We start from the raw sequence: 14,210 nt of genomic DNA on the forward strand, positions 1-14,210 counted from the left end.
AAATCATACAAAATTTAAAAGTGCAAAATGCAATTATAATCGGTGGGTAGTCTTCGAAGACCTCTCGGTGACCCTAGCACTGCCATATATATATATATGCACATAAAAGATATGATATATTATGGGTTTTGCAGATAAGGAATTATTGATATTATAGGGTAAAATAAGCTGATGACTAACGTATATTAGAGCACTAGTATTGGATTGGCTATCTCAAAATTTAAGTTTGACTAATATGTTATTTTTTGGCTTTTGACTAATCATTTAAAATTTGAACTCCACATTAGATTTGTCACATCACTCTTTATAATAATAAAATATTATTATCTTTTATTTATTTATTTTATTTTTAAATACAAATTTGTTATTTGTTTAAGAAAAACACTATATGCAATCGGGAGGGAGAACTACGGAGGAACCGTTGTCCCAGTGAAAAATAAAACGAGGCGTTTTGGCCCCATTTTTTCTTCCCTCCATGTTTCTTCTTCCCTCTGTTTTCGTCTCCCTCCCTTCGTTTTCAACAAGCTTCATTTTCACTCCAGAGTCCAACCTCCATTCCTCTCTAATATCATCCTGGACTTCGTCTTCAACAAAAAAAAGAAAAAGAAAAAAAGAACACAACCAGATGGAGAGAAGACGAAGGAAAGAAATGTTGAAAAAAGAGTCTAAGAGAGTGCTGAATCTGTCGTCTTCATCGTTTGGTAGGACTGAATCTGCATCGGTGGTCATCGTCGTGGGTAGCCAAATCTGAGTCTGTCGTCGTCATTGTGGGTAGGACTAACGAGCCCTTGGACATATTCAATGACCCCCTTCCTCTTGTGGTCGGCGGCCAAAGTGGGGTGAATGCTGGACACTATCTTGCGGCTGACTCGCTCCCCATCATCCAAAGACTCCATAGTAATCTTCTACTAAGACTTGAACTTCACCCGTGAAGAAAAAGTTGTGCGCTGCTATTACAAAGTACAATGCAACACCGCCAATCAAGAGTTTAAAGAAACCCAAAAAGAAACATAAAAGAAGAGAGAGAGAGAGATAGAGAGAGAGAGATTTCACGCCGTTAGTGCATGGGGTTGGTTAAAAAGGAAAAAGTGTAGTTGAGATCATTGTGAATCAAATTCCACAATATAAAAAAGGAGTGAATCCAAATTCCCAGAAGAAAACATTTTTTCTGTTGCATAATGGAAAACCTCCCAAACCCTCTCTCTCTTTGCCCATGAAGAAAACCTTCCACGAAATTTCTTATGTTTCAATCGATTTTTTTTTAATATATCTTGGCTGACGACTCTCTGGAGGTTCCCACCCCCAGTTGCCTATAACAGAACTGTTTGTTTAAGTACTTTTTGTTGTCCACATATTATTGCAACCTACTTTTTTACTATACATATTGGTGCCCACATATTATCACAACCTACGTATCATCACATGACTTTGCACAAAATATACAGTCTGGCCAAAATAACAAAAAATCAAAATATGTCTCAATACTTGTAGCAACAATATCCATACTTACATGTAGGCTGTGAAATAGTTGCTTCCCATCGGCCGATATCCGTGTCAATACATAGACAACAAATGGCTATACACTTCCAAAAGATTGAGATGGAGATCATGTAGATGCAGATGAAAACCGTTTCTTTGACTTCTCGAAAATTTATCCTAAATTTGAAATCATTATAACGTGTACAACATAGCATGGGTGCAACTTAAAGATGGCACAAGTCATGCTATTTGATGCAAACACCATTGAGAAAAGCATGAAAATTAATCAAAATTAGTCTCATCCTCTCCAATCACTTCATGATATATATGCTTGATCTCTTACAAAAGTGAGTCAATTATACATTAATATATCAGGCTACTTTTTTCTTAGCATCAAGATACAGCAAGTAACATCAAGAAACAATAATAATTAAAGAGACCAAATCCTAATTAAAACCTTTACCCTCGACTTGATTCTCAAACTTACATAATTATTGGGCTTCATCCGAAATGCCTAAAGACTCAACACAAAAGTGAGATCCAAATAACATTTATTTCCCATATCATTAGTTTAATTAGTTCCAATCATGTTCTCAAAAGTTCACTTTTCAATCGCTTCTAATTTTCTTTCTTTCTCCCTTTATTAGATAGATGGAAAAATCTTATTCAATAAAGCGTAAAACCTAAGGGTCAGGATGCAAAAAGTGTAAAACCTATGGGTCAAACTGAAAAAAGTTTTGCAGGAAAGGATAATATCATAATAGGAAGAACGTTCTGGTTAAAGAAAAATAAATTAGAAAACATGTAAATTGTTTTTTTTTTTTTTTTTTTATTCATTTATTTCCGCAGTTCAAAATTTTGAAATCTAAGCCGCGCTAAACGAAATCCCATCCCCACCGTTCATCCAGAACCCCAAACCTCTCTCTCTCTCTCTCTCTCTCTCCCCACCCCCCCAGCGCTAGTGATTTTCATGGCTATCCTCTGAAGAAGAAGAAGAAGATGTCGACGTTAGAGAAGCTATTTGTGCAGATCTTCGATCGGAAGCAGCGAATCATCGACCGGGTCAAGCACCAGACCCATCTCTTCGACCAACACCTAGCCTCCAAACTCCTTATTGACGGAATTGCTCCTCCCCCTTGGCTCTGGCCTCATCCGCTCCACGCTCAGCCCTCAGATCTCAAAGGTAATTCACACCTATCATATTCACTTTATTGTTGTTGTTATGTGGTTTTCTCAATCAATTGGAAAGCGTTTTTCTCGAAGTGATTTTGCATTCGTTCGGGATTTTGAAAATGCTTTAGTTCCATTATTTAGTAATACGATTTTTGCTTGGATTTTTTTTTTTTTTTTTTTTTTGGTTTAGAATTTTCCAAGGAGTTGTTTTGCATTTTCGGAAGTAATTTTTATACTTTTGGGACCAAAGATTACACTGAATTTTGCTTTTATTCGCAAAATTTTGCTTGTCAATTTAGTGATGCTTGTGTAACGTGGACTTCGCAATGTAGAAGTTTCAAATTCAAGACTTAGATCGCGTCCTTACCTTTTTGTCATCAACCAAACGGTTTAAACAAATGGCATTGCAGTTGCTTATCATTCCATCGTTATCTAGCAATTTTATTTTAGTTTTTGCATTTGCACAAAGTCTTGTACTTTAGTACGAACCTCTGATTTTAGGGTACTAGTGTGAAGCCCTAAAATATTGCTTAGATAGCTTCACTGTGAGGGACCTTAAAGAAGTAGATTCACAAGTTTTATTGCCATATCATATTCTGTAGCTGAAGCTTGAACTACATGAAATAGGGTTCGCTTGAAATTTGGATGGTATTGAATGTGTCCTGGCTTCCTGTTTCAGAAATTCGTTCCGAAATATTCAATTCATCTAATTGGGCATGTTCTCATGCGTAGAGTTTGTAACCGATATTAAAACTAATATAATCATTAGAAAAATTGTTAAGAACTAGAGGTGCATGGCTTCAGCCTAAGGACCTTCTGTCCCAATGTCACACCACTTAATGTTTCTGTTACTTTCTTGAAATGACTGAGATTCTATGTCCTTGACCTCATGAATACCATTTTTGGCATTGCAGAATTCAATAAAGAAGAGCTCCTATCGGGAGTCTTACTCCCACAGCCACCGCCCACCATCACTTATTCCAGTAGTCACTGCTCTCTGTACAACAAACCAGTTTTTGCATCCGATAATGGACAGTTACCAAATGAGCCGCACACACAGGTTCATGCTTCAGACGAAGGCTTTGATGCCGGAGATGGGCCATCATCTTTGCAGCAGCGTCCTGATGATGATGGATGTGCCTCCAGTGGTGTTCCTGAGCTGGATCATACTGCTATGTCTCCTCAAGATCCAAGAGATATGGGAGTACCGGATATTTACCATGACCAAGCTCTATCATTGGCAAGGATTCATAGGTCTAAGTCAAGACAAAGGGCTATAGAGCTTCGCAATAGCGCAAAAGCAGCCAACAGCTGCTCAAGTGACGAGAATAATGTTGATACATTTGCTGGTGGAATTTCAGGGTCTGCAATTGCTTCCCTTCAGAATGACCAGGATGATGAGTCAGTGTTTGTCAATCCGATGGATATCACGACTGCTAGGTTCACAGAGAAAGGAGCAAAAGTAGGTGATTGCTGGAGTATGGGAAATGGTAGCTATATTTACTCAGGTAGAATGACGAGGTCTGTAAGCTCCAGCCAGCAGCTGTGCTCTTTGAATGTGAATAAATCTTATATCTCCAGGGAAGATGGTGGTATACTTACAGGTTCTACCTCCAACTTAAATGAGCAGTCTTGCCATGAGAATGAACTGTTGGAACTAATTGAACCCGCTAATATCAGCAACAAGAGTTGTGAAGAGAGGAAGGCAAAAAGAGGAGATGACCTGCGCAAGGACATGGGAAGCAATGTTTACCTTAGAAGAGTAACACGATCTAGAAATTCTAGGGAGACTAGGTGCTCGAGTAAATCAATAAATCTGGATAGCTCTTGTGACAATAACAAGGCGGATGATCTTAGCGATTCCAAGGAGCCTTGCATTTATGTGTACGAGTCAGTGGAATTGGTCAATCCCTCTGCTATCACTATTGACAGTAGTACATTTAAAAAAATAATGGTGGACTGCCAGAGAAAGGAAGAGGGATGTAATGCTCATTTTGGTAGAGATCTAAGATCTAGAAGTTCTTGCCAGTCATTGAACAATGTTAATGGTACTTCAGAGGCACAGTCCGTGAGAAAATCCTCAAAACTGCATCAATCTCCAAGTTGGATTGGAGATGCAGCTTCAAAAAATGGACAGGCCCCTCAGATGTATGATGCAAGGTCCTCACTGAGTCAACAAGATCAAGATTTATGTGGGGAAAATGCAAGAGAGCACTCAAGTAAGGGGGATTCTGAAGTAAAGTGCGTTGCCAGAAATACAGAGTCACAGGCTACTAGTAACATCAAAATTATTCCTAAAGCTGTCTACTCCAATGCCTATAACCAAAGGGTCACCCGGTCCAGAGTTGCTGCTTCCAGCAAGTCGAATGAAATACAGGGTGCTCAAATGTCTGCTGGAAGGTCCTTGCCAAGTCAAAAGGATCGAGATCCATGTACAATTAATGCGACATGTTATTCGGATAAGGAAAATGTCGCTGACGCATTTGCTGCTACCGACATAAAGGGAGAAACGACAAGTACCAGTGAAGGAATATCAAAACCTCTCAACTCCTCCCATGCTTTGGGTTTTAAAGTCACACACTCTAGATCTAATTCCTCCAACAAGCCTCCAATTGCACAATCTATAGACATTTCTGAAGGAATTGACCTTAATAAAGGCCCACGTACTCAAATAAAAGTCTTGCCATGTATTGGAACCAGTGACACGGTTGGGCTGGAGAGATGCGCTGTAAATATGATGGAATCTGAGATTGATTCTGATGAGTTCATTGATGCTGGCTTAGGTTGTCCTGGGTCTAATATGGACATTGCTTGCCTTAGAGTCGGATCTGATGTTTTAGTGATGAGGCCGCCCTCTGATTCTAATATGCTTATGAAGCCCAAGCAACTTAATTTTGTTGATGTGGATGAGTCTGGTTTGAATGGAATTTCTTGTCCTGCATCTGAAAAGGAGGTACAGGGCAGGTCCTCAGAAGCTTTTGCTAATCCTGCAGAGTTAATGGAGAAAGTAGCATTTGTTAGTCATCAAGCTAGGTGCAGCATATCCCCAGGGAAACATCTGCCAGAGGAGCAGGAAGATTTGAGCAATGAAAATGAACCTCAAGAATCTTCATCCAAAGTCCCAGTCGAGGAGACATATGAAGCCAGTGGATTTTCGGATGGAAATGCTGTGTCTTTACTTAAAAAACCATCTGAGGTTCCTAAGGATGCAGCTATTTATACTTTTCCAGAAAGTGGCGGGATTTACCAAGAGAAATCTTCTTTGCTGGATCATTCATCTATCTCCAGAGTTACCTGTGAAGATTCAATTAGAAGTTTGCCAAAACTAATGAATTCTAATCTATCAAATGTTTGTGTTGATACTAGGATGGATCTTTCCTATGAGAAGGTTGTTGTGGAACATGATGACGGGCAATCTACCAAATTGGTTTCTGAAGATGATAGACTTGATAGTGGTCTCTGTGGTGATCCCAAAAAATCAACAGATGCTAATTTTGCCATTGTTAGTGGATCCAGTCTTTTCAATGATCTTGATGTATCTTTAACAGATTCTACAGTTGACATTCCTTGTCCTCTTTTGGTGGATGATTTGGAGCAGCAGATTATACATTCAGGTAATTCTCAGAATGGAAATGCAGATTCCTTGGGGAGATGTATCAGTGAAGAAAAACTTGTAGTTGGTCTAAAATCAACCGAAGATGAGATTGCAAAGATTGCCATGCCAAGAGGTAGTTTTAGCTTGGGCTCAGAGGATTTAGGGCCTCAGCATAAGCGGAGAAAGATTGAGGGACAACTAACTAGTGTCCTTTCTACTTCCTCAGGCTCGAGGGAAGAGGGGGTTGAATTGATCAGCAGGTATTCTATAAGTGAAAACCTGAATGATGCAGAAGATAATCCCAAGGCTGTCCTAGATTCTCAATACTTTTCATCATCCCTTGAGGAGGGGGTTGCACAATTAGACATCAGTAAGAGCCTGGTTGAAGAAATGCGTGAAAATGAGGAGGGCCACATGGTAGAAGGGTCTGAATCTTCACCTAGGCTGCAAGTTGAAGAGGTACTTGCTTCTCTGTTGTAAATTAGAAAACTTATTATGTTGATTTATTAGGTCATCAATCCCCGAAAATGACATTGAATTGGGACAGCCTTCGTTTTTTTTTTCTTGGGTCTGTCATAGAAGAATACCTTGGTTACGTGGAACATGTTACATCTATCCAAAAAACTGCAATAAAAAGTGATTAAGATGACAGTAGTCTTTGGTGTTGGCAATCATTTGGAAATATTGACCCGATTGGATGATCTTAATCTTTAAGTTGAAATACTTGTCACTTAAATTTTTTTGCAGTTGGCTCTTTCATTGTTTTGTGATGTGGAAATTTCAGTCTGGTAATCTCACCGGAACCCCCTTGTGATATTAGATATGACACCGGATAATTATAACATCTTGCAAATAAAAACACCATGCTTACCTATAACCTTGACAAAGGTGGTCAATGGATCCAAAAACCTGACCCGACCCGACCAAAAGAGCATGGTAGATATGGTAAGGAAATAGATGGCTTTAGCTAGAGCTATATTGTGATAGGGATTCATGTATCAATTCCAAGTAATTGGAATGATGGCTTTGTTTAATTTAATTTGTTCATGTGCAGAGATGGTTTTACTCTGGATGGTAAATTTGCATTTTAATTTGTCATTTAGGTGGATCTGCAATCACCAATCCCTAGCGCATCGCTATTAGGGTCCAACGATGAATGGATGGACTTTGCTTATGCAATTATGGATGTCTAACTGAGTGTACCAACAACGAATTGCTAGAACGTAATATAACTGTTGAATTATTTAGAATTAGCTATATGTTTGCCTGTCGCATAATTTGATATATTATTCTAATTACTTGCCAGTTCGGAACATATTTCGTGATTTTTTTTTTCATTAGAGCTTTTCTGATGTGCAATATATTCCAAAACAAACTCCAACAGGCTCAACTCAGCTTGGAAGCTATAGGTGGAAGTGCAAACATGCCTTTCACTTTTGTCGAAGATGGGCTAAGAATGTCCCTTATCTCAAGTTTGATCGATCAGGCTGCTGGTGATTCTCAAGGTTGCTTGACAGAGGAAATGGAAGAGGCTAATTCAAATGGCAAAATCTTTGATTCAAGACTGCAGTGTATTGTAGACCAGATCCCCCTTGAAGATAAATTAGGACTGGGAAGTACAGAACATTTTACTTGCAGTGAAAGAACCTTGCAGGAAAATATATCTAAATTTAAAGGACCTGACAAATTCTCGAGTTGCTCAGTTGTTTCTCCATGTAGCCACTCTTTGGATATGGCGGGGGCTGACGAGGCGGTGCCTGTGTTTGAGGGGTTCATTCTGCAAACAGATGACAAACAGCCATGCATTGCGGGGGAGGGATTTAACTTAGAGAACTTCGACCTTCCAAACACTGCTATAGAACGTGCTAGTATTCTGGAGCAGCTTTGCAGATCTGCTTGCACGAATACCCCATTATCCTGTTCTTCAGCTGCGTATAAGTTGCACACAATTCCAAGTCTGTACAGTTCTGTTCCTAATGGGCTTCTAGAGGGCATGGACCTCAGAAGCAACCTTTCTACGGATGATACTGGAAAGCACCCACACGGTAGTTGGGTGAATGAAGAATTTGGCCGCGCTTTTCATGGGAGGTCCTATTCACATTGCCCACCTAATTCTAGTTGTCAATCAGATTGGAATATAAGGAATCCTTATACATCTCCAGTTGGAAAGCTCTGGGATAGAATCAAATCAAACTCTGGCAGTTCAGAGAAACGAACAAGCTTAAATCCGGAGCTTCCCTGCATTAATGAAGACAATGAGAATGCAGATGAGGTAGCCGAGACAATCCCAGAAGGCATTCGTTCAGAAGTGACAACCAGCTCAGTCAAAAGAGAACCACTTCTTGACATTACAGAAAATCCAAACCCTCCGGCATCTGTTTCTGAAGTGGAGATGTATGGAGATAGATGTAGTCTAGACTCTGTAAACATGGAGTTTAGCTTCACTGGGACTCATACTAGGGTCAAACAGAAGCTTAGAAACCAACACAGTCGTAAGAAAAGATATGTCAATAAGGCGAAAGAGAACCAGAGTGTATCCATTGGAGTAAGTAGTGTTACGAGGGCCACAGAATCAGTTCGTGACAGATTCATTAAGCCAAAATTATCTGGAAAAACCAGTACGAGAAAAGGGAGCCCTACTTTCTTAGGGAGGGAGTCCAAGCCTAACAATATTGTCTCCAATATCACTTCCTTTATTCCTCTTGTTCAACAAAAACAAGCAGCCACAGCTATCACAGGTAATTTTTTCTCCCTCTTCTTTCTCATGAAGATCGCCAGTTTTCATTGACAATTGCTTTACCAATAGACCTCATTTTTTGTATCTAGCTGCTCACATACCATATGCTTTAAGTTAATGTATAAAAAATTCCATATTGGGTTTCCTGGATTATGTGCAGTTTCATAGACCATGCAACTTCATATTGTCTACTCTTGCGATGACTATAAGTCTTAAGTTTTCAGTTTGAGCTGCTTTATTGAACTAAATTTGTGTAGCCAGATAGTTTTTGTATTGTATTGCTAAACTTTTTTTTGATAAGTTTGTATTGCTAAACTCGCTCCCTCTCTCTCTCATTACCCCGACTTATGTCCTATAATGTTCCATTTCTAGTGGAAATCAGGCTGTATAGAATTCTTTGCCATCGAGAAATAGGATCAGTAGTGCCATTGACCTTAAATTTTCGAAGTAAATCATATCTCTCCAATATTAATTAAGTTACATTAGAATCATCTATAAAACTGAGGAGAATCCTGAAAATGGAAGTTTGAGGAGCACTGGATGAAATGATTTGGATGCTTCTAGAAAAATGCCTATCATGAACACTGAGTTTGACTCGAAGAAATGAAATATCCATTTTCTATGTAGAAAGTACAAAACAAGAAATTTGAGTTCTGGCTGATAGTGCCATAAATCTGATATGAAGACTAAATAGACTTGATATACAAAAGATAAAAGATAGGAACTGCAAGAGAAAAAGGGCTTAAGTTTTGAACTCAAGGAGCTCAATAAGGACTTGTGTATGGTGGGAGATTATACTGAACCTGGAATGAACCTTTGCTGTATCTTTTATGCAATATGCTTAGAAACGTTATCCTTTGAAAGAGGTCCATGAAGCCAGGGACGAAGCTAGGATTTATGTAGAGGGGGGGCCCGTAGGAATTAGGATATATAAAAGTTTGTATATAACAAATTAAAAGATTACTTAAAAGCGTGCATAAATATATATGGAAGTTTCAAGTTTGAATAAAAAATAAAAACATGTAACATGCCAATTGATCTCAATGTTCTTTCAACAAATAAAGATCATTAATTATCACATTTCTTCTTAATATAGACTAGCAAATAATTTATAAGATAGTTGTCATTTATTTTGTTTCGAAAACTTATTTCAACAATATTAAAAACTGAAAAAGTTCGGTCAAATTTATATTTATTTGGAAACCTAGTCTTAACAATGTTTATGATTGAAAGTTTTTGGCTTGTCCATAGTATGATATTCAAAACTAATTTAAATGTACATACAACATAATAAATCAAATTAGAAAATATGGGTTTACATGATAAATCCATGAGCACATATATGATTTATGGAGAATAAAACATATTTGGGATTAAAGAAATTCACATCTAATACTCTTTTATTTTATTTTTTATAAATAACTTTGAATTAAATTAGTGAAAAATATCAGAATTTTGGGGGGTACATGGCCCCCCCTAAATTCGTCCCCGCATGAAGCTGTAAGCTACTATGAATGTGTGTCTTTGATCAAGGTACATAAGAGTATGGTTGGAATGAGATTCTAGCAGTTTTTATGGTTGTATCACCACTGTTTTTTTTCCTGAAAATTCAGTTTTGCTTTCCCCCTCCCAATTTTTCAATTATATCAAAACTTCCTGTCCTTACTTGTAGGGAAGAGAGACATCAAAGTGAAGGCCCTAGAGGCTGCTGAGGCAGCAAAACGTCTTGCAGAAAAGAAAGAGAATGAGCGTAAAATGAAGAAGGAAGCCTTGAAGCTTGAGCGAGCCAGATTGGAGCAGGAAAATTTGAGGCAGTTGGTGTTGCAGAAGAAAAGAAAAGAAGAGGAAAAGAAGAAAAAAGAGGTTGATATGGCAGCAAAGAAAAGGCAGAGGGAAGAAGAAGAAAGGAAAGAGAAGGAGAGAAAAAGAAAGCGTGTTGAGGTTTCACGTAGGCGGCAGCAAGATCATGAGAAATTATGTGGTGAGAAAGACGAGAAAGAACTGAAATACCGAGCTACAGTAAGAGGCCTTGTGCTCTTAAAATAATTTGTGATTCTGTCTGCTTCCTGTTTTAGGAATAACGTAAATTACTGGTCTGTCTTTTGTAGGATACAAGAAAGGATGAGAGGAAGGAAAATAAGGATGAAACAGATAAACATAAAAAGATGGAAAGCATTAGGGAAGCTGACAATCCTGGGAAGGTTTCAGAGACTGAACATAGGACTACCAGGATTCCATCTAGTGACACCAGGAAAGAAAGCAATCTCAAGGATTCCGAGGGCTTGAGCAATAGAGGAAATAATTCAAAGGTAAACAAGTTTTGCTTGTGGTGTTTCCCAACCCCCCCACCCACCCCCCCCCCCCCCAAAACCAAATAAAAAATGTTAATAGTTTCTGTTGTTAGTGAGTGGTTTTGCCCTCATATTTCATGGACCTTTTGATACCTGTCAGCGCCTTATCCTTTCCAGACTACACTTCATAGTAAAAGGATTATATTTTTGTTTAAACTGTAATTGCTTAAAATGCAATTCTTAGTGTGAACCACCTTGTAGAAAATTATTGTCCTCGCACCATTGTTATGAGTTTATAATATAATTAACTTTCATACGGTTGATGCTGGGACTTCCTAAATTCTTTTAGGTAACGAGCAGTCTGAACAAAGCAATAGAAAGTGACAAATTGTTTACCAACACAAAGCCAGAACAATCGTATGATATTTCTCCGTACAAAGTTTCAGACGATGAAGATGAAGACGAAGACGATGATGATGCACCAAACAGTAAATTCATTCCTTCATGGGCCAGGTGTGTAACTCAAATTATTTTGCCTTATGTGAAACAACTCGTTTATTTTCGAAGATAATGAGTTGAGATTAAAATTAAAAAGTTGAATAAAATATTATTTGAATATATATTTTTAATATTATTTTTATTTTAAAATTTAAAAAAATTAAATTATTTTGTTTTTTTTATGTAAAAATTTGAGAAAGTTATAATGATTAGATAAAATGAGATAAATTGTGAAAACAACGGAGTCCACGACTTCAAACTTTAAGCAAATATCTTAACATTCATTCGGCTGCTGAGCTATCCAGTAATGATATTTCTGCCATAGGCATTTTCTCCGAAAAATGATGATATGGTTGCAGCCTTTTCTTTGATGATAGTGCTGGTGAAAGGCATAAAATTTGTCGCCGCTTTGGACTCTCTCTATATGCTCTAACAAAGCAGTGACAACTTTGTGTTTTGTTTCTGCAGTAAACAAAGTGTGGCTCTAGTTGTTTCTTCCCAGCAAAGAGTAGACCCTGAAGCGATTTTTCCCCCAGAAAGCTTTTCCAATATAGCCGAAGGTAAATTATCTAAACTGTTTAAAGCTATAAATTAGCTATCACTAGACTGAAACAATTATATGCTTTTGCAGTTCTTTTGCCTCGAAAACTTCAGCTAAAGTAGCAGGCTAGAGAATGAAAAAGAGTGCATAAATTTGCACTTTTTCAGTCATCTGGTGAGGGAATTTGTCAAGAAAAGGTATGTTTTCTTTAATATTTTGATGTTATTTTTCTCTTTCCTCTTGAATGTGAGGAGAATCATGTCTGGTTTTAAAGCACGCTTTCACAATAAACAAAGATACTCTAGATAAAGAAACAAGATGTTATTTTTCTTTTCAGTTTTGGTTTTTGAAGTTGGAACTGAAACAATTGTTGTGTGCTTTATGTGGCAGATTTCCAAGGAACATACTCTGGAAGAGTTTAGGAGCAGGTGACTTCTTCCCAGCGCAATTGTAGCTGAAGATTGCAGTAGTCACTGATGTTACGGTGTATATTCTCTACTCATTATTGTATTTTGGACCTTTTGCTATCTGACCGTAATTCCTCAGTTCCATACTTTGCCGATGGAAAGGGCTATTTTGCAGCTTATTGGTTTGAAGCAAATTTTTTATAGCTGCCAAAGCAGCTAAAACCAATTCGGGCATTGATCCTACTTCTTCAGCACTTATTCCCAATCTTAACGCCACAGCACCAGCAGTGCAGCAAACTCTAGAGATAACAAGTTTCTGACCAGTAGATGCACATTAGTCCGTTGCTTCCAGCAGTTGCTCATTCCCTGAGGCCAAAGATGGAATTCCACAGATTGTTGTAAAAACAGTGAGTTTCTATGTATTTTATAATTATTTTCTTGGATGGAAAATGAAGTTAGCAGAAATTCAAGGAGCCTCAGGTTTGAATACATATCTGAACTTATTAGAAAGAGAAATTGCTGTGCAGAAGTTCAAAGAAGTGGCAACCGGCAAGTAAACTGTTAAATGGAGTTGGACAAGTAATCTTTGGTAGTGTTATTGTAGATGTTACAAGATAGCAAATACTATCAAGTATGGAGCTAAATTCATTCTTGCTAATTGCGCTTCTACTTCTAGTCTTATTGCAGTGATCTCCCCTTATTTGTTTAAGTATAATGCTACTCATCGTCTTAATTTTCATCATCTTTTCATTATTTCATAATGAGGTATGAGAGGATGATGAGAAAATGAACGATGAATATATTTTTTCTTTATCTAATCTGTTTCATTTGAGAACTTACAACAGATCGAATAAGTTGGTCCTTGTGGTTATTTTCGTGGGATTATGTCGTTTAGCTTAGAGTTAGAGCCAGGAGCTCTGGATATTTAATGAAATCAATCACATAGGATTATATATAATAGAAGTGTGAAAACAAAATAGCTGTGATCGTGGACTAGAGGATTTTTAAAAGAGAAATCATATTTGTAGTTATGAGTGTGCAAATATCGTATAGTTATTTTAAAAAAAGTAAATAAATATAAGATCTACATAAAAAAAATTAATTTTTTAATAATAAATTTTATTTTTTTTTAATAATTATATAATATTTATATATTTCACGACTATATATTATTATTCTTTTTTAACAAGATTGCAACGGCAACATGACGTGTGAATGTATTATTTTTTGCTTTTGAAATACTGGGTTTGGACTTTGGACCCACGATCACATCACATGGCTTCCTTTTTTTTGTCATTATTGAATTCAACAAAGTAAAGACAAAGCTGACCCAATGTTCAAAAGCTCATTATTATACTGAGAATCTTTCTATAATTCTATGTTGCCGTTTAAGATTTCAAGATCCATTATGTTGGAATTCAGTGCCACAAATGTAAAGCACGTGGGAAGGGAAGGGTTCTGATTAATACTTTTTTTAAATATTTTTTAG

The 14,210-nt window shown here is 37.4% G+C and overlaps 1 protein-coding gene across 2 annotated transcripts; it reads left to right on the top strand.

Moving 5' to 3' along the window:
- Nucleotides 1–2,350: 2,350 nt before the first annotated feature.
- On the top strand, nucleotides 2,351–13,388 carry LOC121235764. 2 transcript variants are annotated; one of them, XM_041132159.1, is made up of 10 exons: nucleotides 2,351–2,662; nucleotides 3,567–6,706; nucleotides 7,632–8,985; nucleotides 10,657–11,003; nucleotides 11,093–11,293; nucleotides 11,625–11,788; nucleotides 12,242–12,333; nucleotides 12,405–12,511; nucleotides 12,705–12,800; nucleotides 12,897–13,388. In XM_041132159.1, the coding sequence occupies exons 1-8, from the start codon at nucleotides 2,479–2,481 to the stop codon at nucleotides 12,434–12,436; spliced, it is 5,514 nt and encodes a 1,837-aa protein (XP_040988093.1). In that variant the 5' UTR covers nucleotides 2,351–2,478; the 3' UTR covers nucleotides 12,437–12,511; nucleotides 12,705–12,800; nucleotides 12,897–13,388. The 2 variants fall into 2 exon arrangements, with proteins under 2 accessions (XP_040988093.1, XP_040988092.1); XM_041132158.1 differs by having other exon boundaries at nucleotides 12,705–13,388.
- The last annotated feature ends 822 nt before the right edge of the window (nucleotides 13,389–14,210 follow it).

Source organism: Juglans microcarpa x Juglans regia, chromosome 6D (genome assembly GCF_004785595.1).
Source record: "Juglans microcarpa x Juglans regia isolate MS1-56 chromosome 6D, Jm3101_v1.0, whole genome shotgun sequence".
Taxonomy (NCBI): Eukaryota; Viridiplantae; Streptophyta; class Magnoliopsida; order Fagales; family Juglandaceae; genus Juglans; species Juglans microcarpa x Juglans regia.

Bases quoted from the DNA above. Each gene is read 5' to 3' on its own strand.
- LOC121235764 (XM_041132158.1), top strand. From the start codon at position 2,479: ATGTCGACGTTAGAGAAGCTATTTGTGCAGATCTTCGATCGGAAGCAG. The intron at 2,663-3,566 runs GTAATTCACACC...TTGGCATTGCAG, and splicing joins TCAGCCCTCAGATCTCAAAG to AATTCAATAAAGAAGAGCTC. The intron at 11,294-11,624 runs GTAAACAAGTTT...AAATTCTTTTAG, and splicing joins ATAGAGGAAATAATTCAAAG to GTAACGAGCAGTCTGAACAA.